The 27882-nt window shown below is 40.3% G+C and overlaps 3 protein-coding genes across 9 annotated transcripts in view; 1 reads left to right on the forward strand and 2 right to left on the reverse strand.

Annotated features, from left to right (window-relative positions):
- The window catches only part of LOC118406689 (centrosomal protein of 290 kDa-like), a gene marked incomplete in the record, with an annotated part of 47468 nt that extends 42772 nt beyond the window's left edge, over positions 1-4696 (reverse strand). The window contains 6 exon segments of the mRNA XM_035806957.1: positions 676-882; positions 1328-1436; positions 2199-2307; positions 2649-2706; positions 3345-3542; positions 4542-4696. Coding sequence (XP_035662850.1) covers positions 676-882; positions 1328-1436; positions 2199-2307; positions 2649-2706; positions 3345-3518 — 657 coding nt within the window.
- Positions 4697-4906: 210 nt separating this feature from the next.
- LOC118406664 (coiled-coil domain-containing protein 34-like) lies at positions 4907-10850 on the forward strand. The gene is made up of 7 exons (XM_035806920.1): positions 4907-5092; positions 7094-7265; positions 7734-7862; positions 8360-8504; positions 8921-9109; positions 9339-9558; positions 10110-10850. The coding sequence occupies exons 2-7, from the start codon at positions 7102-7104 to the stop codon at positions 10331-10333; spliced, it is 1071 nt and encodes a 356-aa protein (XP_035662813.1). The 5' UTR covers positions 4907-5092; positions 7094-7101; the 3' UTR covers positions 10334-10850.
- Positions 10851-11226: 376 nt separating this feature from the next.
- On the reverse strand, positions 11227-27734 carry LOC118406651 (bile acid receptor-like). 7 transcript variants are annotated; one of them, XM_035806879.1, is made up of 11 exons: positions 27583-27698; positions 24481-24663; positions 24154-24155; positions 23881-23980; positions 23112-23252; positions 21608-22110; positions 20477-20635; positions 18487-18586; positions 16429-16542; positions 15407-15745; positions 11227-12871 (listed from the first exon to the last, which is right to left on the reverse strand). In XM_035806879.1, exons 2-10 carry the CDS (start codon positions 24629-24631, stop codon positions 15519-15521), a joined length of 1497 nt encoding a protein of 498 aa, XP_035662772.1. In that variant the 5' UTR covers positions 24632-24663; positions 27583-27698; the 3' UTR covers positions 11227-12871; positions 15407-15518. The 7 variants fall into 7 exon arrangements, with proteins under 7 accessions (XP_035662772.1, XP_035662771.1, XP_035662774.1 ...); XM_035806878.1 differs by having other exon boundaries at positions 11288-12954; positions 27660-27734; XM_035806881.1 differs by lacking the exon at positions 18487-18586 and adding an exon at positions 18281-18365 and having other exon boundaries at positions 11288-12954.
- Positions 27735-27882: the final 148 nt, after the last annotated feature.

Raw genomic sequence — 27882 nt, forward strand, 5'->3', positions numbered from 1 at the left:
TTGTACCGGTACAATGTACCGATACCCAGCCCTAGGGTGTACAATTAAGTGGCTACTACTGTAGATAGAAATCAATCGTTCACTTGCATCATTAGTTGATGCGTGGCGGCTACAGACAGTTCCGACAGTTCTGCCATTAAATGCCAAAAAGTTAAATGCCATTTATAAAATTTTTAATAGCAAAGTTATTTCGAAGTAAAATATTTTTACAGAATACAGCTTTGCACCTTTGTAGTGACAAGGTACTTCTGATTCACCCTTTGATGTGTTTTTTTTCCACATTTTTTCTTCACACCCAGGGCTCGAAATTCATTTTGGGGAATAGGTGCACTGGTGCACCCAGCTTAAAAAATTGGGTGCACCAAAAAAATTTGGGGTGCACCACTTAAATCTAGTATTATTAATTACCTAAAAATAAAACATAGTTACAAGCTATCAAATTCTTAAATAAGCACCATGACAGACATTTTTTATCATCTTTCAAACACTTAGATGTCAAAAATATGATGTACATGTATACTAGTAGTATACTTTGATATATTTACATACATATTCATAAGAAAATATTTGGGTGCACCAGTGCACCCACAGAAAATAATTGGGTGCACAGCTCTAATTTTGGGTGCACATGCACCCAGTATTTTGAGCCCTGACATCCGTATGCAAACATCAAACCTGAATCTCCTCCAGCTGTTCAGCGATCAGCCTGTTTTTCTCCCTCATCTTGTCACGATTCTCCACGTCGTCGCCCCGCCGCATCATCAGGGTCTCGCGCTGGGAGTCCAGCTGGTTCTGGTAGTCACGGTTGTCCTCTCGGAGACGCTCCACCTCGCGACGAATCTCCTTTGCGCTCGTCTCAGCTTCCTCAGCTCTTGTCTCCATCTGTGATGAGGAAATTGAAGCATTGATTATATAGAATTTGTTTAATGACTGCTGGTTACTCCCTGGTACAATACCTTTACTACAATAGCGTAGAAAATTTCTACATTTTACAGTACCTAAAAACTGTAGTTTGAAAGTACTGGATGAAAATATTGATGCAGAACAGAAGCAAAGAAACAAACTTGCTTGACACTTAGTTACCACTTAGGCCCTAGCTCCAGCAATAACCACATCTAGTATCTACACAGGCACAACTGTGATGACCACATACATTGTAACTCACACTATGTTTTAATCATTACTTGTTGCATTACAAAACAAGCTTTTTCAGCAAGTTAACAATAAATAAGGTAAGAATAACAAAACTTGAGACTCAAGAATGGACAACTTCATACATGTATTGTCTTAACTCTCCCTAATCTCAATACCAGTAGATAGTACTGACCCTCTCCCTGGCTGTTTTCTCCTTGCTGAGTTCTCGGTCCATCTCCTTGACCTGCTCCTGTAACTCATCAACCTGGCGCTCAAACTCACGGATCTCTTCACGCAGGAACCTGGGAGGGCAGAGGTCAATGTTTCAATCTTTAAAATGATGTTGAGCAATAGAACTGTAATAGAACCTACCTACCAAGACCTAATCCCACGAGTTCCCGTTGTAACGGTAATAGAAATAAAAAATAAAATAAAAATTCACGGGTCTTAGTGGCAAGTGTGCAGATGTTCACACACTGGCAGCACCAAATCCGTAGGTGTTTTTGGCACCTTTAGACAGATAAGCCGTGAGGCTCGGTGGGTGTCACTCCACCATCATGGGGGCAGGGGCATGGCGAGTACCGAACTCAGGACCTACTGATTCTGATTCCAATGCTCTAGCCATTGCGCCAAATAGACACCCAATGTAACACTAATAGGTACATCATTTCTCCAGACATCTTTGTTACTATGGGTGATATCATTAGACATGATACATGTACATCAATTGATTGACATTTGAAATGACAGTCAGTAAAGCAAAAGAAACAGTGGCCTAGAATTCAGCCAGTTTAGGCATTTTGAAGTTTGCCAGCGCAGGATCTAAATCAAATGGTACCATGAAAAGCAATTAAAACAAGCTTCATCCTTCTTTTATTGTCAGTATTGGATATTCACAATGTGTCTACAACTTGTCACTACCAGTACTTACCAGGTACTTGGTATACAACTTGTATTATAACAAAGAAGTAACTAATATAATGTAAGTGCAACTGGGAATTTTGCTGTTGTTTGTGAAGGTGTTGCAATACTATAGTGCAGATATCTGAGAGTTCTGTACAAACCTGGTGTTATCTGCAGCTGAGCCTCCCCCTCCTCCTCCTCCTCCTCCATATCTCTTCAGATCTTTCACCTCGTCTTTAAGGGCCTGGATCTGGTCTTCTTTCTCTTGTTCTACATCGTGACAAGGAAAGAGTTGAACATCAGAAAAAGGCAGGAGAATTTTGTCACCAAAACAACAAATTTTGTCAAGCAAAAGAAAAAAGGAAAAAGTTAAGATTTCAATGTGAAAAAAAAATCTATAACTCAGTAATCTAATTCAAGTACATCTACATGTATTCAGTATTTCTAGAACACGTTTCAAACACTATTACTATATTTCATAAACATATATTTCATCATATATAATACACTTGCTGGAGGAGAATGGAGATCCTTTGTCCAGAGGCTGACAATTCACAGGCCCTTAGGCCTAGAGGCGTCGGGGTGAGAAGGTGAGAAGATAATACACTTACTTGATTTAGTATCTTCCTCCAGTTCTTCCATCAGAACTTTTGACTCTTCTGCTTTCTCCTAAATGAAGAAAGGAAGGAAACTGGTCATAAAACGCATATGAATTCCATGTTCTATATTTCAGAACACTTAATATCCCAACATGTGGTGTGTAAGGTTTTGCTGGTATATCTCACAGCAAACAATGATCATGGCGGGGCAAAATCCACTGGGACAACCATATTATAAAAGACCAGTTGACAATTTAAAGCAACATAAGGGAAGACTTTCACGGTTTCACCACCTCAACCTAACCCTTAGACAGTGTTAACCTGTAGGACAAAGCCAACCGTTAGTCTTCCATCAAGACTCCATCTATGTGCAACTGCACGCATGTCTAACCATCACAATAGTAGGGAAAAACAGACGATATATAAGGCAGTGAGTGAGTACATTAGTGTACTAATAACATTTCCGCCATAACATAATCTTAACCCTTAAACTGCCAGAGTTTCAGCACTATAAAATGCTACCAGTGCCAGGGTTGGCTGCTGACCTCCAAAAAGAGGCGCGCAAAGTTGCTACATGTACTTTGGGGGGAATACGTTATCCCGGATATATCCGGGTGCGGCACACAGGACAATGTATATGTGTGCCGGATATATCCGGGCTTGGCAGTTTAAGGGTTAAGAGTCAAAACAACAATGACTTTTCCTTACGTTCATGATGGCTTGTGTGACCTTGAAGAGATGTATGAGTCTCTCCGGGCTCTCGTTGAGTTCTCCAGACCCTTCAGCTTTAGACAGCATCTCATACATCATGTCTGACTCATCCTCACCCATGCTGTCTGGGTCCACCCTCATCAGGCGATCCCAGTCCACCTGGGGGGCCATGGCTGAGGGCTAGTCTGCACAAACCTGTACAATAAGGATAGAGATAGGATGCTAGTAATAACTACTAGTATGTCAAATTACTTGCATCATTTGTAAAGTGTAGGATACTGGGAGGGAGTTGAACAAAGCCTGATTTTGCATTTCGCAAGACGTACTGCTGGCTGAGGATCTGCATGCCAATTTTTCTGTGAGGAATGTGAGCTACATGTATTTCAATAAACCGTTAATCATATATAGCCGACCCACTTTAATGATACAATGTTCAATATTTCTGAATACTAGTTGTTTTATCAGGTCAATTAGTATGTCGCTGAATTAAGGTACTCTTTTTACACAACACTGCTATCTTTCCACTTTATTTATGTAAATACTTTGCACTTGTGATCACATCTGTAAGCAGCGATACATAATACTTACTGATGAATTCTTTATATTGCATGATCAAACTCAAATGTCAGAATTATCAAAGGTCACAATGGAGCACCCGCTCGTGTCAATGTTCTCGTGTCAGTCCATGAACACAACAATCCAATAAACAAATTGTTCCCAAAACCTTTTACCTGAATTTACCTGAACCGCAGAGGTTGCAAGAACATAAGTCAATTTACTATCCCAAATTTACATAAGACGTTTCCTAGATTCCCCATGTAGACTTTCCTAACAACAAATGCTGAAAGGGAAAGTAACCCAAGCAACATGAAAGTATCTCACTGATCAAGGCTAACACCTGGTTGTGCTAGTGCCACCTGTCCACGAATTATGGCACTATATATCGATCAGTAGTTACAAACACATCACTATAATTCTCCTTCTTTTGCCAAAAAATAACGTATTGCAAAAAATTCAAGATCTTCTATTTTTCTTAAGTAGTGTTCGATGAAATCCACCGTCCTCTCCCTCCAACCCATCGCATCGTTACAAACAAAAAACGGGACACAAAATCAAAGATGTCTCGAGCTTTTTAGCGCCATTCGTCAGCGATATCTGAAGAGTTCATGATTCAGACAACTGTGATCTACTAACCTTTGGTATTTTCAACGAACCTAGTTGGTCTCAGGCGACGGAAACCTCGCTAATATCAACAAAAACAAAGTCGACTGGCCGAAATGGACCGTCGCGCCGCCATTTTGAAACTGAGGTATTTGTTAGAAACGTCGTTCCCAGGATTTCAATGGGAAGATTGCATTGCGAACAAAGTGCCCTGGGTACAAGAGTCTAGAATATTACATCATATCGAATCTTTAGGGGTGTTGGAAATAAAAAAAATTATTTGTACCAATAAAATAGAACAATATAAAATAATAAAATGTACTTATACTGTCTTTATAAGAAGTTTATATTGTGAATTTATCATTTTTATTATAACCATTTTTTTACAATCGTACTTTACCTACTACTTGGTGGTCTATTCCAAGTCGTAGAGGATGACGGGATACGCGCCATTTTGAAAACAAAACAAAAACATCTCAGCTTGTCTGGAGACAACTTTTCGTCCGTTTTCTTCCATTTTCGATCAAAAGAGCCATCGATTCCACTTCTCTCATGAGCATCTAGTTGTGACACATATATAACAGGTGAGAATGGTACAGTTATTTTCTCAGCGATGGTGTAGATGGCTTTGGCTAAAGTTGCTATCCATTTTAGGGGGAGGGGGGCATCAGACTAATTTTTATTTAGAGTTGCCTGTTACTGAAGAAACTGTCCTGGATTGGGGTTAAAGATGTAGAACTCAAATGGTTCACAAATTACCTATTTGATAGAAAGCAGACAGTGTCTCTAGACGGTTGTGTATCTGATTACCTCCCAGTGACAGTAGGTGTGCCACAAGGGTCAATCCTTGGGCCATTGTTATTTATTGTGTTTATAAATGATCTACCTGACTGTATCTCCAACAAAGTATGTCTCTATGCTGATGATACGGCAATTTTTTGCTCCAGTAATGACACTAGGTACATTGAAGCCACTCTGAATTCAGAACTCTCCCACATAGCTACATGGTTCCAGATAAACCATTTGACCCTAAATGCTTCAAAGACAAAGTGGATGCTCTTTGGGAGCAGTGGTAAGCTTAAGAAAGCACATACAGTGTCAATCAAAATTGGACTAGAGTCAATAGAAAGAGTGGTTTCATTTAAATACCTAGGGCTTATTCTTGATGACAAATTGTTGTGGAATGAACATGTTGACAAACTCTGCTCAAAGGTAACCCAACGAGTAGGTTTACTCAGACGTCTTAGACCTTGCTTCACTGTAAATATAGCTGACATGTTGTATAAAGCACTGGTACTCCCCCTTCTGGATTACTGTGACACCGTGTGGGATAGCTGCGGAGTGGGGAGACAACAACAACTCCAAGTGCTGCAGAACCGGGCTGCCAGGGTAGTTCTGCAACTCAACCTACAGGCCAGCAGTGTCCTCAACCTTCATGAGAAGCTCAGCTGGCAGTACCTCGCAGGGAGAAGGCGGGATCATGTGTGCATTATGGTTTACAAGTGTATCAATGGGCTAGCACCAACATACCTATCATCCATCTTCTCTCACAACCACAACTTACACAATTACCAAACCAGACAGACATCACTCCTATACAAACCCTTTTTCAGGACCACAACAGGACAGCGTACATTTTCATACAGAGGTGCTAAACACTTTAATTCACTTCCAGCCTACATTAAGCAAGTTCAAAGCCTAAATTCATTTAAGTCAGCTTTGAAAGACCTAACATAGTTTCAGTACTGAGTAGTGACCTCTGACCTCCCAAACTGTTGACCTTGGATCGGATTATGATTTTGATTTATCTATGTCTTTCATTTTTCAGTTGTATTTATATGTTCCGACGTATTGTCTACTTTCTCTCTGTAAGTTGTTTTTATTTCCTTGTATGTATATGTGAATACTGGGCCCTATTGAAAACCAGTGTACTGACACTGAATAGGCTACCCAGGTGTATGAAAATAAACAAACAAACAAACAAAAGTAGAGTAGAGTTGTTCCAGCCCGGTAGGAGTGTCCTCTCCAGTTTGGGCTGCTCTTCAATTCAGGATACTGACATTGCCGGTCTTAGGGGATGATCCAGTGCCTTGTAGATTTAGACACTTCCTCTTATACACTAGCTATGTTTAGAATAGAATCAACTATGTTTAATACCATAGATTCTATAAATATCTGTTGAATCACACTAAAGAAACTCAGCTAGATGCAATTCTGTAGCTCAGACAATGGGCACACCATACATATAAGGTCTGCATGCTCTTTTACGTAAGGCGTAGGCAGCCTATTTCCCGTAAGTCGTAGGGAAAACCATGTTATCTTCGTAGTGAGGCGACCAAATTTAGCGTAATTGCCTTCCTTGATTTAGCGTAATACGTAGGGGGTTCTTCTGAATACAGCGTAAATCGTTGTCGGGACCCCCCATGCAGACCCTCACCATAAACTATGAATGATAGAGATGCAAATATGATTATTGCCATGAACTACTTTGTGTACAACTCAAGTTAAGACCACCATGTTTTTGCCCAGCGTATGTAGAGTTTGCAATGTAAAATACATGTAGTAATAAATATTCTTTTCCCCAGCTGTGACGATGTATGCTGAGATCAGAAGTCGTCCCCAGTCCAGCCCCATCCACCCCCCGTTCCGCCGCACCCTGGCTGATGACCTGGCCACTGATAACATCCCCGGACTGGCCGTGGGGAGGAGGAGGGCACCCCCGGGGGTCAGACAGTCAGCTAGACAGGTGCTCAACAGGTGGGTGCTGTAAAAAGTATCGGGATGTTTCAGTCTATGACTCTATGGACAATCAAGGTGATCTGGCATCAGGTCCAGGATGTCTCTGATCATGATTAGGGTTAATTTTAGTGTTAGCAGGATCAGGTTGAGTTAGACTTAGGATCAGGTTATACATGGCATGTAGTTTATTAATATGCATCTTGTCAGTGAAACAGGGGCCGAACTGTCCAGGTGTCTCTGAATGGCATTTTCCAGTCAGAGATTTAGCCTTTGCAAACAGTCAGACTGTCTTATCTATCAAGATTTAGGAATTACCATAACTTTTGTTCCTTATTCATCATAAACAAAATTCCGTCAAGCGACTGGTCGTAAGTTCTGAGAAAATACTCTGATGAATCTTCTTTTTTGCTGTTTCTCATATTCACAGTACACTGTATTTTGTAAACAAAAACGCAGAAGTGCTCATCATATATTATTTTCCTTTAGGACCTACTCAGATGAGTCTATGACAGGTTACTCCACGGACTCCCTGCTGTCCATCCTGTCACATGACAGCTACACCACGCCCACAGACTCGGACCTGTCTGACGAGGACACCAAGGAAAAACTATACAGGTCACGGTCGTAAAGTATTCGTGTAGTGAGTGTAGTATTTAACAAAAGTGTTAGGTAAATAGGGTGTATGGCCCAATGTACCTCAAAGGTACAGGAGAAACTAAGGTGCTAAGGTAAGGTAAGTACTCACTTTATATTCTGCTGAAAACATTGTTGTACATGAAAACAATTGATTATGTATAAAGAGCTTTGTACTATCCAGTGACTTGATGAAAATATCAACGGTATTTTCTGCTGTGTTCGGAAAGGTAAAAAAAAGGAAAGACAGTGATAAACTAATTCTTAGACTACAGTGTAGTGGGTACCAAATGTGACATCATTTTCAAAGTGATGATCCCTACCTCATGTATGCACACACAATTAACTGGTAGTCATGTGGCTGCTACCAATTCTCTACTGGTAACGTAATGTAACGCACAGAGAGAAGGTTGAAAGATCTTTTCCTGTCTTAATTAGAATGCTAGTACATGTAGTAACATCAGATGTTGTTTCCACAGAAAAGAGAAACCTCCTGACCCACCTAAACCAAGAGACCCTCCAACCAGGAAACAGAAGAAGGAAAAGAAGGCTTCTCACTGGGAGGAGTGGGTCGTGAGGAAGACTCAAGAGGAGAGGGAGAAAAGGAGGAAACAGGCATGGAAGGTAAGGAGGTAACACTGTGGATTTGATATCAATCCTTCCTTCTAGCAAAAGGTCATCCAAAAGTTTAGTAGAATGACCAAAAAGAGAAGTGGTGTCAAATGGCTTAATGGCTAGGCTAGTGTAAATGAGATTGAGTGGTCAAGAAAGTCCTTGAGAAAGGCAACTTCCCATTACTGTACCAAGGTATAAAATGAGTGTCTGCCTTTGGTTGGGGAGGAAAAAGACATTGGAAGGAGAAGAATGGGCTCTGCCTTACAGTATACTACTTTAGACACTGTGCCTGTACCACTATAGCCTAGAAAAGACTATGCAATCATATTATGACTTTTACCTTTAATTTGACTGGAAGAGCTAGTTGAAGATGTCTATGCTATGTACATATTTGATTTAAAATGTTTGTTTGTTTTACTTGTCAGGAAAAGGAAGATAAAGAAGAAGAAGAAAGACAAAGAAAAGAGAAAGAAGAGAAGAAGCAAATGGCTGACAAGAAGCACAAAGAGTGGGCTGAGCAGAAAACACTACAGCAAAAAATACAGAGACAGGCAAAGGTTCGACAAGAGAAAGCAGAAAAAGAAATAGAAGAACAGAAAAAGCAACAAATTCATGTAAGTATATCATTCATGTACATAGTGATATCCTTGTTTATTGTAACACCTAAGTTTTGAGAAAAAAATGTCTGTAATGCAATTTAAGAAAACATCTAATGATACAATATGTTCAGATAAAAAAGCATACTTGTCAAGTTGTTTGTTAATTCAAATTGTAGTATGATGAGGACCAATTGAAATGTAAAACATCATAAGGTTTATGTTGTAATTTTTCTCTCTCCACCAGGAAAAAGCTCAAAAGGAATATGACAGGTGGCTAGAAATGAAGAAACAGAAGGAGGAAGAGGTAAGACAAAAGGAAGAGGAAGATAGAAGAAGAAAAGAAGCTGAGAAAGAGGAGAAACAGAAGCAAGCAGAAGAGGTGTACAATGACTGGCTGAAGAAGTCCAAGACAAAACCCAGACCAATGTTCCACAGTTTTGGGTACACAGGAGGAGTTCTTACTGGTTAGTATTTGACAGGAAGACTACAAGTTTGTGTGATTCACTGTGACGGTGTGAAAGACCAGAATATGGCTACCACTGTGTATGCAAACTTTGCACAAAAAAGTTTGGTTTATCATATCTCTGTAAATTATATCTCAATTTCATTAGATTGTATATCATTGAAAAGCTTCTCTATTGCCATTTCCAATGATATTCCCATTGTGATGATTGTTCTTTCTTGTGTTGAGTGCAAACACTTTTTGTCATGATCAGATGTACTCATATAGTCAACTTTGGTATGCTGTTGATAATGGCACAAATTGAATGTAGAAATGGCTTATCAAATTTCATTTTTGGAGCTTCCTTTGTGACAGTGAGTGTATATACTAATGGTAAATGTTAAAGGAAAGCTCATCGAAACTATTATATAACCAAAATGAAATTTTGTGCAAATAGTTAAGTGTAAGGAAAGGTTGTGTTTTTAACTGTTTCCTTGTTTGTCTAATTACTAATAGCCCAAACCAGTATAGCTAACTTTGCTTCTCAAACTGTTTATCACCTCCCATCTCCAGGATACCATGACCGAGCTGCTTACCCCATTCCCAGCTTCTACAACCCCGTTCCCTGGATGCCCATACACGTGCCAAAGGAGAAACAGCCTACAAAAGTCCCAGACAAGAAGCGGAGGGGGGGCAGACAGAAGAGCCAACACCAGCCGTCACCCCCTCTGCTGTGGAAAGAGGTGGAACAAAGAACTGTCCGGAAACAGAGTTCTCTCATCACCAGAAAGAGATAGGAAGAACTGCAATAACCTTTTTTTAAAGCAGGTTTGAGTTTTCAAGGCTTGTAAAGCTCATGTAGCCTGGGTACCATCCTCCATTGAAACCTCTGGTTCAATATTTTTTCTTGCTAATTTTGTTAGCAACCAGGCTGAAGCTCTTGTACACCACTGTATACAAAAGTCAAAGCATGATAGGGAGCCCTAGTTTGCTACTTGTAAAAGATTTCCAGTGCTGTTACTTGCAATACAAGTTTTGTAATTACATACTATTTGCACTGTACTTGTATGTAAATTCTTAAAGCACTGAATATTCACTGAAATGCAAAAATTTAGGGACATTTTTTTCTATTTGTTCTAGAATATGAAACTAAAAAAAGCTTGTCAACAATAATGATTTGTCTGATTTTCCTATGGGGCAGCAGTATTGTACAATGTTGTTACCATTTCCCTGGTTTTATAGTCCAGGAAAGGTATACTATAAATGGGAGAATTTGTGCTGCACATAATAAATTATGCACTGATGTACAAAGTAGACTCAAATTTGACATTGCTTTTGCTATATATTCACTTACTTCAATGTATGATTTGTTTACAATGATAAAGTGGATTATAATGATTACACAGTAAACATGATACAGCTTTACTTTTTACTGATTAGAACATACAATACATGATATATGAACACTGAAGGCACTTGATAACTCAAATCACACAACAATCACTTTACACATTGAATTTCATCCTCATATTTGTTAGCATAAAAAATATTTTTTAGTTACAAAACGTTGTAGACTTTATTGACAAGTTCTACACTCAGGTAGATGTTTGGTTCTATCAAATTTTCTACATCTCCATGATAATGTTATGGGAAAGATGGCCCATCGTTCAAATGTCTATTTTGTTACTTATTAATCATGCACTTTACAGTATTGATAGTTTAGAGACATTGCAAAATGTTTGCAGAATATGTCTGTTTCTCATGACTTTATTGAAAAGAGCCTGAGCGACAACTTCATTCAAAGTGTTCAAAACATAAAACAAAGTAGCATACCTAAGATATAACTTCAAATACTTAGACGTACCTATGGTTGTTAAAGTTGTACAGTTGTCTACATTGCTGCTACATATCACTGTTCATCATATACCACTATTACCAGTAAAGTTTTGAATAAAACATTGGCAAAAACAATCTGAAATGAAGAACGCACCCCTCAAACCATGTCCTCCGGATTTATATATAATCAATACAAACTACACAAAGCTTCATAGCTTTTCTGTAAAGCCCTCTTAGCCAGCCAGACTGTAAAATCACCATACCTACTTTCCTAGTTTTTGTATACTAAATCTTATCACAAGTATACACAATTAAAAACACTTGCAGCTGACAATCTTGCTTGACATTGTAACTAAATGTACTTTTGATATGTTGCATAGACATTAGCAAATGACAGCCAATTCTAGGTGATGCTACAAATATTCATGTACCCTTTTCCTGGTATGAGTCTGGTGACCTTTCATAACAAGATTTGGGTCATACACATTGAAATGAATTATGCAATTTTCTATTAAATGCATTTTGTACATGAATGGATCTAATTCTGTGACACATTTGTTACAGCTTGGTTCAACAATTGACAGTTGCATAGTTCCTATCCAAAGATTAAAACATAAAATGGCACCATTTTGCTATTTTGACATACATTGTACATGAATTTCTGTTTTTCAAATTATCATAGTTGACTGCAGTATACATGTGGCAACAGGCATATAGAAAAATATTGGGTTGGCTTGAGTGTTTTTCCCAGTGATGCCATTGGCCAATCAGTGTTACAGAAGATCCCATAGTTCAACCAATAGGGGAGTCAACTTGAAGTTTCTTGTCTTCATATAGGCTTTTTACATCTGTGTTACTGAATGTCCCATAGCTTAGCCAATAGTGGTGTCAGTTTGAAGTTTGTAGGTTTTTTACATCAGTGTTACCAAATGTCCCATAGTTCAACCAATAGGGAAGTCAACTTGAAGTTTCTTGTCTTCATATAGGCTTTACATCAGTGTTACTGAATGTCCCATAGGTCAGCCGACAGTGGTGTCAGCTTGAAGTTTGTCTACTAGGTTTTTTTACATCGGTGTTACTGAATGTCCCATAGCTCAGCCAATAGGGGTGTCAGCTTGAAGTTTCTTGTTTCCATATAGGATTTGTACACCAGTGTTACTGAATGTCCCATAGTTCAACCAATAGGGGAGTCAACTTTCAAGTTTCTTGTCTTTATATGGGCTTTTTATATCAGTGTTACTGAATGTCCCATAGCTCAGCCAATAGTGGTGTACGCTTGAAGTTTGTACGTTTTTTACATCAGTGTTACCAATGTCCCATAGCTTAGCCAATAGGGGTGTCAGTTTGAAGTTTCTTGTTTTCATATAGGCTTCAAAGTTTTTACATCAGTGTTACTGAATGTCCTATAGCTCAGCCAATAGGGGTGTCAACTTGAAGTTTGTAGGTTTTGTGCGTCAGTGTTACCGAATGTCCCATAGCTCAGCCAATTGGGCTGTCAACTCGAAGTATTTTTTTGTTTTCATATAGGATTTGTACACCAGTGTTACTGAATGTCCCATAGCTCAGCCAATAGGGGTGTCAACTTGAGGTATCGGACCGGAGTTTCTTTTACGATTTCGGAGGTTGGCGGGCAGCCTCAGGCCGAAGGGCTACAGTTCCGCTAGTAAACGTAGGACGCGAAACTTAATCAATATGGCGGAAAGCCGTTTACTGTCTCTTTCCGACAAACCCATTGGTACCGTCTGTTGCCTCTTTATTTTGGTTAGAATATGTAGTAAAATTTTAATTTTGGACCCGAAAACTATCATTTTTTAACACTTTTTTGATCGAAGCTGCTTGGAAAAAACGAATTTTCCCAGGATAATGGCCTACGTGGTAGAGAAGCTAAATTCTTCATGTTTGTGTAAAATGAAAATAAAAAAATTCCATGTGATAACTTTTTTGCAATCTCCGATGACGTCATTTCTTCGAAATCGCATGAAAAACGCCGCTATTTGGGTCATCAGGCGAAAAAACCGCATCACCGTTGCAGCGGACTAATACAAAAATGGTTTCGCTGGCCGACCAACTACTCCTCGCACAAAAACAATACAACCCACGGGCTTTTCAGAAAATACGACAAATCTATGCTCAGCTATAACGATCACCAAGCCATAGGGAGCAAGAGTTAGGGAGACAACAGCGCACTTCCGGCCTATTACACCACCCTTCCGCCAACTCCGGTCAGATTTGAACCTTAAGAGGGACATTTTTTCTCAATATGTATTTTTATTACTTAAAAAGTTCATATCTACCATATATCCAAATTTGGTTTGTCTCCGATGGTTACTTTTCCCACAGGAGCGGTTTAAAGTCAGGTCAAAAACACTGTATTTTGAGGCTATCAAGCCTAGATGCATATTGAACCTACGTTATAATACAGAAACATTAAAAAACATGCTTTTTTCTGACATCGCTTTTCTGAAAACGGATAAAATGGGGTGCAAAGTCTGCCCATATACTTGTCCGGGAAAGTATGTGCACTGTCCGTCGTTTCGGTGCTACACATCGGTAGAAAACCGTCTTTAAAAGTTGGCATCGCTGACGTCACGGAGTGACGTCAGAGGTTGCTCAAGGAAAACAGCAGGGGGTCGCGTTTTAAGTTCGTCGCTTGTAAGTAAAATGAAGAATGTGCCAGATTTTGACATGGAGCAGTAGACCAGATCTCACACTTTCAGAATCAAACGCGTCCGACACCAAACTCTTAACTACTTCGCCGTGAACGGCCCCTTAAGAAGCACAATGCGCCCCAAATGTGTGCAAGAATGCATTCTTACACAGTGCAAAGCACAAACTGGATCTTATTGTCGGCGCTAGAAGCGGGCAGTTGGAATAAGCGCGGCAAAGATGTGTAGTGCTTTTAATAGGCTATTACTACATACCACCGAAAGAAAAAAAGATCGCCGCGTTAATGAGCTATGAACCGAAAGTCAGTAAACCCAGTTTCTCCTTAAGTTAGGGCTTAAAGCACCAAGATTTCAGCTTTAATGCCCATTTAAGTCATACTAATGCACGGCATCGCGAACATATGCGATAGGTGAACGACAGAGGTCGGCTCCAATCAAATGACGTAGAGAAAGATATGATTTTGGAAAATTCTGCCCGCCAGAATCGATTAAAGTTGCCCGTAATGGTAGTTCTAAGGGGGGGGGGGGGTGAAAAAGGGGGAGGGGGGCGCCTAGGGACTGTACATGAATATGCTGACTTTTTAACTAGAAAAATGAAAAACGGTGTTTGTTTTTACACAATATAACGACATCTGATGGAAACTTTAAAATGCGTCGAAATTACGTCATCTATGACGTCATATAAGGTACAAGCGCCGCCCTATTAGGGTATCGGACCGGAGTTTCTTTTACGATTTCGGAGGTTGGCGGGCAGCCTCAGGCCGAAGGGCTACAGTTCCGCTAGTAAACGTAGGACGCGAAACTTAATCAATATGGCGGAAAGCCGTTTACTGTCTCTTTCCGACAAACCTATTGGTACCGTCTGTTGCCTCTTTATTTTGGTTAGAATATGTAGTAAAATTTTAATTTTGGACCCGAAAACTATCATTTTTTAACACTTTTTTGATCGAAGCTGCTTGGAAAAAACGAATTTTCCCAGGATAATGGCCTACGTGGTAGAGAAGCTAAATTCTTCATGTTTGTGTAAAATGAAAATAAAAAAATTCCATGTGATAACTTTTTTGCAATCTCCGATGACGTCATTTCTTCGAAATCGCATGAAAAACGCCGCTATTTGGGTCATCAGGCGAAAAAACCGCATCACCGTTGCAGCGGACTAATACAAAAATGGTTTCGCTGGCCGACCAACTACTCCTCGCACAAAAACAATACAACCCACGGGCTTTTCAGAAAATACGACAAATCTATGCTCAGCTATAACGATCACCAAGCCATAGGGAGCAAGAGTTAGGGAGACAACAGCGCACTTCCGGCCTATTACACCACCCTTCCGCCAACTCCGGTCAGATTTGAACTCCGACCCGGAACCTTGAAGTTTGTAGGTTTTGTGCGTCAGTGTTACCGAATGTCCTATAGCTCAGCCAATTGGGCTGTCAACTCGAGGTTTTTTTTGTTTTCATATAGGATTTGTACACCAGTGTTACTGAATGTCCCATAGCTCAGCCAATAGGGGTGTCAGCTTGAAGTTTCTTGTTTTCATATAGGCCTCATGCATCTCTCCCAGTGATCGCAGTTCCGTCAGCCTGGCTGTGATCTTTGCAAAGATGTTGGGTTTGGAGTAGTTGAGGCTGCAGTAGGTCTGTAAGGTGTTGATGTAAGGCTCCTGGGCTTTCTCGATGACATGGTAGTTCTTGATCAACGGTCGGTCTGAAAATACAGAAATTCATGTTCAACTTGCTGAATATTTTCATCAGGTTCGTAGACCATTCACTGGCTATTAACGTTCAAATGATTTGTATTTATATAGCCGGTGTAACCATGCAGCGTAACACATCAGCTTTGCAGGCATGCAGCACAGCAGCAGCTGGTTATATCACACTTAACAACCTGTCACACATCTAACTTTTGTATATCTGACAGAAAAAGAAAAAAATTAATGTTCTTTAAAGCTATCTAGCAAAGATGCTCCTACTGTACTGGATGGCAACAATGATGAGGGGGGATACAAGCTTAGTCATGTTTGGGACTGCATTCTTACCACTGCAGCGCCACCTACCAGTGGGAAGTAGATTGCCATTAGTAAATTCATTTATTTTCATGGGTACTCAATCTTGCAGTGAGGGCTTAATCCTTTGGCTGATCAAGCTACAGGACTGGTGAGGTGAGGTGAGGAAAAAAAACTTTTTCTTAAAGGTTTAAGCCATACTTGAAGTTCACAGGTGAAACAATTCTTTAGTCTATAGCAGAAAAAAACACATATTTGCAAAATTATGATTTCACAGTAACAGGTCATCACGAAAATGAAACTACCCTCAACATTTCAAGATTTTTAGTAGCAGAAGGACTACCAAAATATAGTTCTTGACTGAGTACAGGGAAGATTCTCTTACCTGGTGACAAAAGGACCACAGCAACAAGGAGTGCATAGGTGTTGTCATCCAAGTTCAGCTCTTGCATCTTGAAGTAGAACTCCTTGAAGGATTCTATCAACTCAGGTTTACCACCTGTACAAACAAGAAGATATGGTCAGGCACAGAAAAATGTATGAGAAAGTCTTTCAACACAAAGATTGCACTTTTTGACCAGTCTTTATTTGGATAATTGGTCATGAGGATTTTATTGCTAAAAACAGGTTCCCTTCTGTAAGTGACATTTGCAACAAGTAAAAAATGACTGATATAAACTTTGGTGACCCCAAACTTTGCATTGCAACATTTCCATAATACAATCTTACAAACATTGATTAACTTTCATGCAAGGTGGAAAAGCAGGAAAATGTGTTAACCATGGTTTACTGTGTTATCTATTTACTATTACAAACATTAATTTCGAGCAACATCTCATTGCAATGTTGTTTTTTTGTATCAACATGTCTTATGTTCGTAGCAATTGATCTGAAAAACAAATTAATAAATTTTCAACTCTAGAAATGTTAAGATTTGATTAGTATTACATGTGGAACTTAGGAAAGCTCATAGCTAGATGCACATTATGTTAGGTAAGGACTGAAGATAAAAATACAATGTAGATAAAAAATATATGAATTTTAAGAACAATAGGTCAGGGCTCGAAATACCACATGTATATGGAAGTTTGTGTATGTACATTGTGAAGTTGTGTGCAAGTTTGTTTTATCCACTATTACCTGATATTAGAAAAAAAGCTTACACACCAAGAATATTGTTTGTTCTTGAAAGGTAAAAGAAAATAACCCTGATTTAAAATAAATAAATAAATTTGTTCATTGAGGTTAGACATCCAGGTAAACAATATTTAAAGACAATTCCATCTGTTTAATGCTAATGATGGTGTTGACTTACCTTGATTTGCATATGACTCACATTTGCATACAGGCTAGTGAATTTGATATGTTCCACTGGTTTTCCAGTTATATGTACTTGTATTGAGTTGTTCTACCACTTCATTCTAGGGATGTATAAGAATAGTGATGGATGTCAGTCAAAGTGTCCAGAAGAAATCTATGAATCTCATCAAGTTGTAGACACTGAATTGTCTTTAAATATGCCTAAATTCACTTCTTTATGAAACTGTTTGTACAATTTAAAATCAAAAATAAAATGTGCTATTGAAAAACAAATATCCAAACATGTGGTCTTCATGTATCCCCGTTTACTCACATTTTGCATATCTTCAGAAGAGGACATTAACAGTCCAACATTTTAGGTTGTGTAAGTAAGTTTCTTTTGGTGCAAGTGACTTTTGGTTCAACTTGCACTGGTGTATTTCGAGCCCTGTAGGTTAATGAGGAAATGTGTTTTGTTAGAGGTAAATGATACTCACAGAGTCACTCTTCTCAGTACATGTAATAGACTAAGTCTGTTCAGTTCTTAGCTTAACCTTTAATTCTTAGCACACTGAAGCAGGGTTGTAGCCAGCCCGAAGTCATTTTCCGTCCCCTCGACTTTGAATGGCAGCGTTCCTAGGGGGTTCCCGGGGGCATGGTCCCAAGGAAAATTTTGAAATATAGACCCCCTGAAACACTTATTTCCTGAATTTTGAGGGTTAAATTTTGCTCACAGAGGACGGAATGGGCAAAAATTTTTTCTGTCCCCAGCTGCAAAATTCTGTCAAAGGACGGAAAGACAGGTGCTGGCTACAACCCTGCACTGAAGTAACAGTGCACAACCTGGGGCCTCCCACATGTACAAGACACAGGGCTCCAACGTCGTCTCCAAAGCACGATCCGATCGCCAAACTTACCTAAGTGATCGCCAAACTTACCGAAGTGTTTATACGGTAGGCCGGGAAGCACCCTTCTGTAGCGCCAAGAACACCTCACCACCAGAAGGGCCTCTACAGATGCACCCTGTTTGCAGAATAAGATGGGTAAACAAGGTGCAGGGAAGGCCTGGGTTACCGGTACCTTCCAACCCTGCACTGCAGAGCCCCCTATGGTGTGTGTGTAGTACTGCAGGCTATTGACTTACCACTATGAAGATACATTGCCCCACGACCTCCATGAATCTCTGGCCTCTCGAACGCTTTGTGCCAGCAGGACAGACTAAGAATGGCTTCAAATGTTCCAGCCTGGGGGATTAAGCCAGTCTATTAGGTTGATTATCTGGTACATTACAAATTACAAATTAGGAATTATTTGGTACATTACTAGGCACTTTTGGTACATGTATTGTATTGATTGAGGAGAATTCAAGTTCAGAGATACAAGACTGAAAAATGTGGGGAATAGGAGTGGGTACAATGTACCAGTACAAAACCGTGAACTGGTCCTTAAAAACCTGACCTGAAAAAAATCAACAAATGGGATCTTGGACCGATTAGAAAATGACCAGATTATATCGGCAGGCTTTCACACGTTTTGGGGCTTGTCAGTCTAAGAAAATACCAAGAGCGAAGTGGAGTCCAGTTTATAGTCATTTGTACAGTCAAACTTAGCATTATTTACATGAAGTAGGATTTTAGATTCCTTAGTGAAATGGACCATTGTGTTTCAAGTATCGCCCATTTACAAAACGTACAACTTTTCTCAGACAATCAGGTCCAGACCAGGACCTGATTCTTTGGACCTGAACCGAACCTGGACCTGAATCTTCGGTACCAGTACCCACACCTAATGGGGAATTGTATACCCAAAGGACCATTACTGTAATACTGCCCCTACCCGATGGCGGTAGCATCTGTCTAAACAACAAGTTATTTTCTCAAATACATGTTTTGGCCTGGGTACCATCCTGGTCAGTTTATTTCTGTCGGCCAATAGTTGCTACCAACCATTTCTACATTGTAGGCAGTGAGGCTATAACCTGGGTACCATCCGGATAGTAGTTCGCTCCTATGTTCGCTTCTGCTATACATCTGGAGACTTGTGCATTCAAACCGTTTGGTGGTAACGTCAGTTAATGAGCGAATCAAGGAATGGGTTCTAGAGCGCTCGTTCGAGGACAACAGGCCGGCGCCCACATGCGCTAGAAGACGTGGGACTTTTCCAGTGTTGGGACACCGGTTCGAACGATCACTTGAACCCATTCCATAATTTGCTCATTATCTAACCATGGATAGTGGACGGATAGTGAATCAGCGCCTGCATCCAAAATTTGGACGATTCCAGACGTTAATATGGTCCACATTCCCAGACGGAAACACAGAGAAGCGGCTGTATATACTTTATAATGAAAGTCGTAGCGAACTACTTTTTGGATGGTACCCAGGCTAGTGAGGCTAAGCATGCTAAGGAAATACATAGCGTGCAAATATGAAGCAGAAATAAATACAATGCAGCATATTGTTACGGTATTAATGTGTAGCAATACATTGTATAACAAAAGCAACAACTAGACAAGAAATCCTATTTCTAAGTATCTTCATTTTGTCTTGCTTCTTCTACGGTTTCTATGTTTACCATAATGGCAAGTTAATTCTACCACATACATGTTGGGTAAGGATATTCTAAATATGTTAGACTAAACTTACTATGCATCAACGGATCAGAGTATTTCGTTGTACGTCAAACTTTTTCAAACAAAATGAAATAAACAAGGTAAACTAAAATCCCACAAAACTACAGTCAAACCTGTATTAGCGGCCACCTTTGCATACCGGCCACCTGGCCATAGTGGCCACTTTTTGTCGGTCTCTTCAGACAATATCAACTGTAGAACATTTAAAACTTTTATTCAACTTTTGTTTTCTTAATACATATAGTGTAACAATCATTGCAGTACATGTACAGTGCTACACACAAGCTCCTTGATTATAGTTGTGAATAAAGATCAATTGTAACTAAAACCATGTGTAACATTTTGCTTGTGGTCAATCAATCAGCATTTTCTCCATAGCGGCCACCTCTCTATAGTGGCCAATTTTGACCAGTCCCTTGAGTGGCCGCTAGACAGGTTTGACTGTATGAGGAAATGACCTAAATTATACCTTTTTTTAGACCATGACACTACATATACTAACCTTGAGAATTGCTATTTGATCTTCCTCGCTGAAGGTCATGAAGCCTTCGAGGCACTTGGCAAACTGGACGAGTCTCTCAACCATCAGCGTCACTTTCTCCTGGAACAGAGCCCTCCTCTCCTCTACAGTGGGCAGTTCCATCATTCTCTCATACATACCCTGTATGTACAAGAAAAAATCATATTGATCTGGCTTAACTCATTAAAGAGCTAGTCTACCACTGGTCGTGATAGAGAAGACTTAAAGTGGAGTATATAGTCAAGTCCGTTTGAGGTGCGTATGAAGCTCTTAGTCTCTACCAGGCTCCACAGGTCGTGGGAAAAATAGTACAAATTGGACAACATAACATGTCAGATAAGTTAGCTGACCAAGAAGTATGGTTAGCGACCCAGCTAACTCGTCTGACATGTTACCTGTTTACGTTTGTCCAATTTCTATTATTTTTACAACGACCTGTGGAGCCTGGTGGAGGTAAATACTCCCATGCGCACCTCATACGGACTTAAATATATACGCAGGTGTGACCCCACCTTTACACTATGTACAGTATTTACAGGTTCATCGTAGAGTGGAAATTCCCCTAGATCTTTTCGACATGCACAATGAACAGTGGATCACAGCTCAACATCCCGTCTGCAACCCTTTCCAGTAGCGTGTATGCCGGGTGATCGACACAGCTGGAATTTGAACTCACAGCTTCTAGTTTCTGAGGCAGTACCGCTAACCACTGGACTTATCCAGTATTTATCCTATAAATACTGTCATAATAACTTTAAAAAAAACAGCCTGGCAGTTTTGTACGCATCTGCTTTTTGGGTCTTCAACAATAGAGAAAGACTCAAATATATGGTACACTGAACCCAAATACTTGTATATACAACACAATGATACACAATCTTTCCACTAGTTATACCTACTACCGGTATGCTAAATTTATCACCTAGACCACCTTTTTTTGGATTTAACAAGAATAACCACAAATTTGAATAGTCAAATTTGTCAATAGTGGCCACTCAAGACTTGAAAACAATGGTTATATCAGACAGGTGGTCACTATAGACAGGATCCTTACTGCTGGGGTAAAGGAGGAAAATAATGTAAGGGACTCAGTATGTTCATTGATGCTCCTACCTCATGACAGTGCATCAACCCTGGCATAAACTTTTCCTTAGCCTCTCTGCAAGCTGTCAGTAACCTGTGTTGCTCAGTGGTCAGTGTTACTGAAGGTGCTGAGCTGGTTGGCTGTTCAATATGACTGACAACTGAAGGGAATCCCTGATTGGACGAGGGAATTTGCAACATGCTCTCATTGGTTGGGAAGGCAGCTGGTGAGCTTGGATCGGTTGGAAAGGCAGCTGGTGAGCTCTGATCACTCGAAAAGAACCCCGAAGAAGGTGAACCCTGATTGGTCAAAAAGGTAGGTGGCGAGTCCTGATTGGTCAGAAAGGTAGATGGTGAGTCCTGATTGGTCAGATAAGTTGATGGTGAGTCCTGATTGGTCAGATAAGCAGATGGTGAGTCCTGATTGGTGGGTGACATCTTGTGCTGGGTTGTAGGAGGAGCTGGCTCGTCATCACCTTGTTTTTTCCTTCTCCAGAGAAATTTTGACTGAATCTGGACATTGGTAAGGAGACCTGGAAGAAAACAAAACCGCATAATGAGGAAAAACTACAGTTAGAATTTGCCAAAGCAATTACTCAAGCAACTGGATATGATTTTGGAAACAGTCAGACGTTTCAGGAAGAATCCACTACCTTCATCGGTGACACCTGGATGTCTAACACTTCATTGACGTACAGTTAGAATTTCCTACCGTTTTGAATCATAACTATACTCAGTTCAAATTTCCTACACTATAAAACTACATACTTCCTATGCTAAGCTTTCCCATGATCAGTAAATAAAGAATTAAGAACTATGTCATTCTGTAAACTACAGACAAGCATTACCTTATCAAATACAGGGCTCGAAATTCATTTTTGGGATTAGGTGCACTGGTGCACCCAGCTTAAAAAAAAACTTTGGGTGCACCACTTAAATTTGAGTAGAATGACAGAAAAGCCTAGTAACAAAATTTAGTTACATGCTATCAAAGTCTTAAACAAGTATCATGATAAACATTTTTATTATCTTTCTAACACCCAGATGTGAAGAATGTGATGTATACTAGTATACTTTGATATCTTTACATACATAAACCTATGTAAATATTTGGGTGCGCCCAGCCGTCTGTGCACCCACTGAAAATAATTGGGTGCACAGCTCCAATTTTGGGTCACCCAGTATTTCGAGCCCTGCAATTCCAGAGCAAGTAGGCAATAAGGTTCTACAAGATTTTACAGTGGTGTAAAATGTATAGATTCCTTGGTCGGAAGTCCTCCTATGAGACGGAAACTCCAAATAATAAACCTGCATCTGCTGGGGCCATCTTACACATGGCATACAGTTCTTGTCCCTGTAGTGCGCCAGTAGACGAGAGGGTGGAGAAGGAAGTGCACACCCCTCCTTCACCTTGAAAAAAATCACGTGCAGGCCAGGCAGACGAGTCGCCCAAACCCACCCTGCCCACTGATCTTCAGATACAAAGAAACAACCATCATCATCATCATCAAAATGTATAGAAACTGATGCTTACATTCAGATTTCATGCCAGCTTCCTTACACTTCCTGAGGCGACACTCCTGGCACTTCCTGCGCATGTAGGTGTCTATCTCACACTTCCCGCCATACTTGCACTTGTAGTTGGCATTGCGCTGGATACTTCTCCTGAAAAAACCTACAAAACAAAGCAGGTAGGTTTATCATTTTTCTTCCAAGTATATCTTTCGAACACTCAGTGATCATTGATATTGTTTTCACAGGATATATGGTTGTAAATGTACTTTGATTTTGACTTTCTGTAAATGTACTCTTAAAAGAGTAAAGCAAGATACATCCTTGTTTAGCATGTATTGTTACTTGACAGTTTTAAAATGCACTGATTCTGGGTTGATACATTTGTAAAAATCAAGGAGATTGATAAAAGCTCCTTGTAAAAATGTACTCATGTCTCTGTCTTCCAAATCTTTCATCATGACTTGTGAACACAAATGCTCCTTTTGAAGGGAATACATTCAACTGATAACTGTGCATATATATCAAATGTGATGTAGAGATATCAACATTTTGATATAGAAATATCAGTAGCACCTATAACGGGGGAGGCTCTAAGATGCTACGCTTTTTTACGCGCTCGAACTCATGGCGCTCCATTTACCTTTCTAATCATCAAAGTAAGTGGCAACAAATACGGCGCACTTATGCATAATAAGATCAGCAAAAAATCCGTGGCATCTTAGGGCAGGGAGCATCTTAGGGCAGCCCCCGTTACATAGGGAAGTACAGTTCTGTAGATTGTAGGTTACCTTTGCAGCCCTCACAGCTGAGTGCTCCATAGTGAAACCCTGAAGCCTTGTCTCCACACACTACACATGCTGTTGGGTCCACTGGAGCAACACTCTCCACCTATTATGCAAGCAATAGAAGAGATACATGAAGTAAGAAACACAGCGGTAAAGGAAAGGCAGAATTTATTTTCTCTGCATATCATATTATCAGCCTTGTTGGGCCCACTGATCGTTAGGAGTGGCCTCAAAGCTAGCAACCAGGCTAGCCTGAGTACCATCCACCATAGTGACCGCTGGCTCACCCGTGGTTAGCAAGCGAAAGTATTGAGACAGCGGCCACTATGGAGGATGGTACTCAGGCTACCTTCAGGCAGCATATTGTAAGCTTTGAAAGATAACAAACCAGCCACTAAGCTGAAAACCTCACTTTTATACATATTATATATATATGCAGTGTATTCAATCACTGTTGTTGTAAAATCTTTCTCAAGTACTGAGGGTAACTTCACAAAATCAGCAAATGCTCTTGAAGTGACGACAAACAAAAAATCGCTTTCTTCAATTTGACTTTGTTCAATTACGAAAAGACATTTCTAGAAGGCTATGACTGATATTTACATACCTGAGGTTTTTCCATCTTACTGTCGAATATCTTGTCAAAGATGTCAGAAGTGAAGGGTTCACAGTCAAAAGGCGTCGCAGCTGGGTCCATATCCAACATGCTGCTCACGATGGAATCGATAGACAGTTCTCGTGTTAGGCTCGCCATGTCTGTAGTCTTTCCTTTACCACCAGCAGAATCTAGGGTCAACAGATATTTACAGTTGTTAGTTGTTGTTTTTTCAGCAGCTATACATGTTCTACCTGTACAAATTCAATAATTGAAACTTATGACTTAGACTAGCTTCCAACGGCTGTCAGATTTTTAAAGGTTTGAACAGCAGTCCTCATTCCTGACCTGAAACTCATGATAGGAGCCCAACCTGAACACATTGCTACCAAAGAAACTGACTTGTCCTGTGTGGGCGTTTACACGCCCCTTTAGGATGTTTAAGCCTTAAGATCTTTAAGGCATGTTGTGCTCATCTGCATTCCGCCCACCTTTATCCAAATAAAGTACATAACGAACTAGTGTCTAAAGGCCACTCCCTTCTATTAGATAATGGTTTGTTTGACGAAGGAGGCTGAAACTTCCTTGGTTTGGTCATTGTACATGTACTTTGAATCACAGATTTTATATCATAAACAAGTTTGATTTGTGAGTCAATGCACACATCAAACTTCACGACACACTATACAAAAGATGAAAAATACATATAAAATACAACACAGTGTATTCCGTATCACCCAAGGTGTCAGCCCGACCGCGGGTCGGATCGCCCGAAGGCCGGAGGGTGATCTGACCCGCGGGAGGGTTGAGACCAAGGGTGATGCGGAATACTCAGTGTTGTATTTCATTTATGTCATACCCATCTGAGAAAACACATGCTTTGATGCGAAATGCGCCAGAAATTGAACAAATTTGGTGCCCTCGAACAAAAAGTGGTTCAACAGCAATGTTCCAACATCCGAATCAGGTATTCGAATTGCCAACCGTGCCGTATTCGGCCTGCTCGAAACAGTTTGATTTGTTTGAATGGAGCCTGTGTGATACGCCTTTCGAACCTGTGCGATACAGAAACGTACGGCCCGGTCCGGAACACCCGCATCGAACGTTTTCGCGTCACATAAAAATGACATAAAAAAAGTTATGTTGAGCTAATGGGAACCCCCAGTTTCCCCCCTGCATTACTAATAGTTCAGTGATCCATGAAAAAAGTCTATGAGTTCAGCTGCTGCTACAGTAGAAAACAAGTCCCTTCCAAACTCAACGCAACAATACCTTGTTACATCACCTGACTTATACAGAGTTTGGGGACACACCTAAATCAAAGCCCCTTTATACTAAAGTATGACAGCGCACAAAAGAATCACTTTCTGACACAATAGATGATGTGGGGCGGGGCATCAGGTTATTCAAGACGTGAATCATATCAACCACGCCACTGGCAAAGCTGGTAAGGTCCTTGAGGAGTCATTCGGCGCAACTTGACCAATTGTCCATCTAGGGTCAAGGCCACTTGCTACAAAGCGCTGATGCGGCCCCACTTGGAATATAGTGCCATCATCTGGGACCCGTACACCAACAAAGGGATACAGGCGGTGGAGGCCGTCCAGCGCAGGGCAGCCCGAGTGACTCTAAATGACTACCTGCAGACTAGCAGCGTGACACAAATGCTCACAGACCTGCAGTGGCGCCCTCTCTCCAAAAGGAGGAGGAACACCCGCCTCTCCTTTTTCTATAAAGTAGTCAATGATAACATTGATATAGATGCCAGTAATATTCTCAAGCCTGTCCAAGGGCGCACCCGGGGTAGTCACGACTACAAATACCAACCCGTATTCGCACGTACAGACATTTACAAAAACTCGTTTTTCCGCGCACAATTCCCGAGTGGAATGCCCTGCCTGGCACAGTTGTAATTATAAGTGCTCCCAACATTGAGTGCTTCCGTGCCAGGCAGGCGGCCTGCCCACCCTAACCCGGGAGCCTCAGCCCCCCTCCACCCCCACCCCCCTACAATGCCCCACGCTGGGCTATTTTGGGGGTACCCCTATGCAGATGCAGAATCTGAATGGACATAGCATTATATTACTACTAGTTTTAAGGCAACTGGCAAAATGAAAGGTCTATGCATTTCAACCCAAAAAATCTATGGCCATCTACATTCCAAAAAATAACAAAAAAACTTTGTAAACAAATATTAAGTGGCTATGAACAAGCTCTAGAAACAACAGAGACCCATGTACATATCAAAATACATGTAACACGTTAACAGACCTATGGTGAAATGACAGGGAAAGCTACACAGTTAAACTACATTAGAGTGTAAACAGGTGAGCAAACAAAACTTGTTGAGTCTTCCTTGGCCTTGTACTTGTAGTCAAGTCCAAACTACATTGTACAAATATGACATGTTATGTAAGTAAGTTGATGATGATGTACTGATAAAAGTACCCATTGCCATTAGATGAACATCTAGAGTAGAGTAGAGTAGAGATCTAGGCAATGCCTGATCCATATGGTCAAACTAAGTAAATGTTTAAAAAACATAATGTACAATTTGGTGCTAGACAAAATGTACATAGAAACAAACTCCTTAATGAAAAGCAGATGACATACTCTTACAACAACAAAAGTATGAAAAGAAAGAAAGATGTCCAAACGGTGCAAAATGATAAACTTGTACTTAAGATATGACCCTGCAACTTATTTTACTAGCTTTTGCGAATAATAGACATATTCTATGAACCCAGAATCTGTTATTTCTACCTTGGAAGTAACGTTAGTAATTACTATAATTAATAACAATTCATGCAAATGATGGCAATTTTGAACCGCAAAATCATCATTTCTAAGAACACCTAGAGTAAGATATGTTGGACTTAGTCGTGGGGAGCTGTATGATTAACAATTTTAGTATAACCAGTCCCAACTTGGAACAACTTGTTGAAAATAACAACAGATGTGTTGTTTCTCTGGCTAAGTAAAGTAGACGACATCTGCAGACTACATGCAAATTATGTAACTGTAACCGCAATTTCTCGCTTTCTTTCGTCACATTCAACACAACACAAGACGATATACAGAATCGGAAGAAAACGTAGATACAAACCTACCAGGACAACAGTGTCAAGTCACTGAGTATATCGAACAAATCTCAAGTTTATCTGGAGAGAAAGTTAGCACGACCTACCTTCTTCGCTGTTTTTCTGGTTTCTACGTCACGTAACCTTTGACCTCCCCGTGACTCACCGCAGCAACACGCAAACACACAAAGGTAAAGGGCAGAGTGGGCGGATATTAGTGTTTACTATTATGTAAGGACGCCTCTGAACTAGTAATCCGACCGTTGCTTAAGAGGGTTTCTCTTCTTTATATTCTTAAGCTCTTTTTGACGCATAATTAGCCTCTGACTA

Source organism: Branchiostoma floridae, chromosome 19 (assembly GCF_000003815.2).
Source record: "Branchiostoma floridae strain S238N-H82 chromosome 19, Bfl_VNyyK, whole genome shotgun sequence".
In the NCBI taxonomy this organism is placed as follows: domain Eukaryota; kingdom Metazoa; phylum Chordata; class Leptocardii; order Amphioxiformes; family Branchiostomatidae; genus Branchiostoma; species Branchiostoma floridae.

What these genes read in the sequence shown, in the direction of transcription:
- LOC118406664 (XM_035806920.1), top strand. Translation starts at nt 7,102, where the DNA reads ATGTATGCTGAGATCAGAAGTCGTCCCCAGTCCAGCCCCATCCACCCC. An exon ending in ACCAAGGAAAAACTATACAG is followed by an intron (nt 7,863 to 8,359) that starts GTCACGGTCGTA and finishes TTGTTTCCACAG; the next exon opens with AAAAGAGAAACCTCCTGACC. An exon ending in AGAAAAAGCAACAAATTCAT is followed by an intron (nt 9,110 to 9,338) that starts GTAAGTATATCA and finishes TCTCTCCACCAG; the next exon opens with GAAAAAGCTCAAAAGGAATA.
- LOC118406651 (XM_035806879.1), bottom strand. Translation starts at nt 24,631, where the DNA reads ATGGCGAGCCTAACACGAGAACTGTCTATCGATTCCATCGTGAGCAGC. An exon ending in CAGCTGTGAGGGCTGCAAAG is followed by an intron (nt 23,253 to 23,880) that starts GTAACCTACAAT and finishes TTTGTTTTGTAG; the next exon opens with GTTTTTTCAGGAGAAGTATC. An exon ending in TGTGGTCCTTTTGTCACCAG is followed by an intron (nt 15,746 to 16,428) that starts GTAAGAGAATCT and finishes CTGTATTTTCAG; the next exon opens with ACCGACCGTTGATCAAGAAC.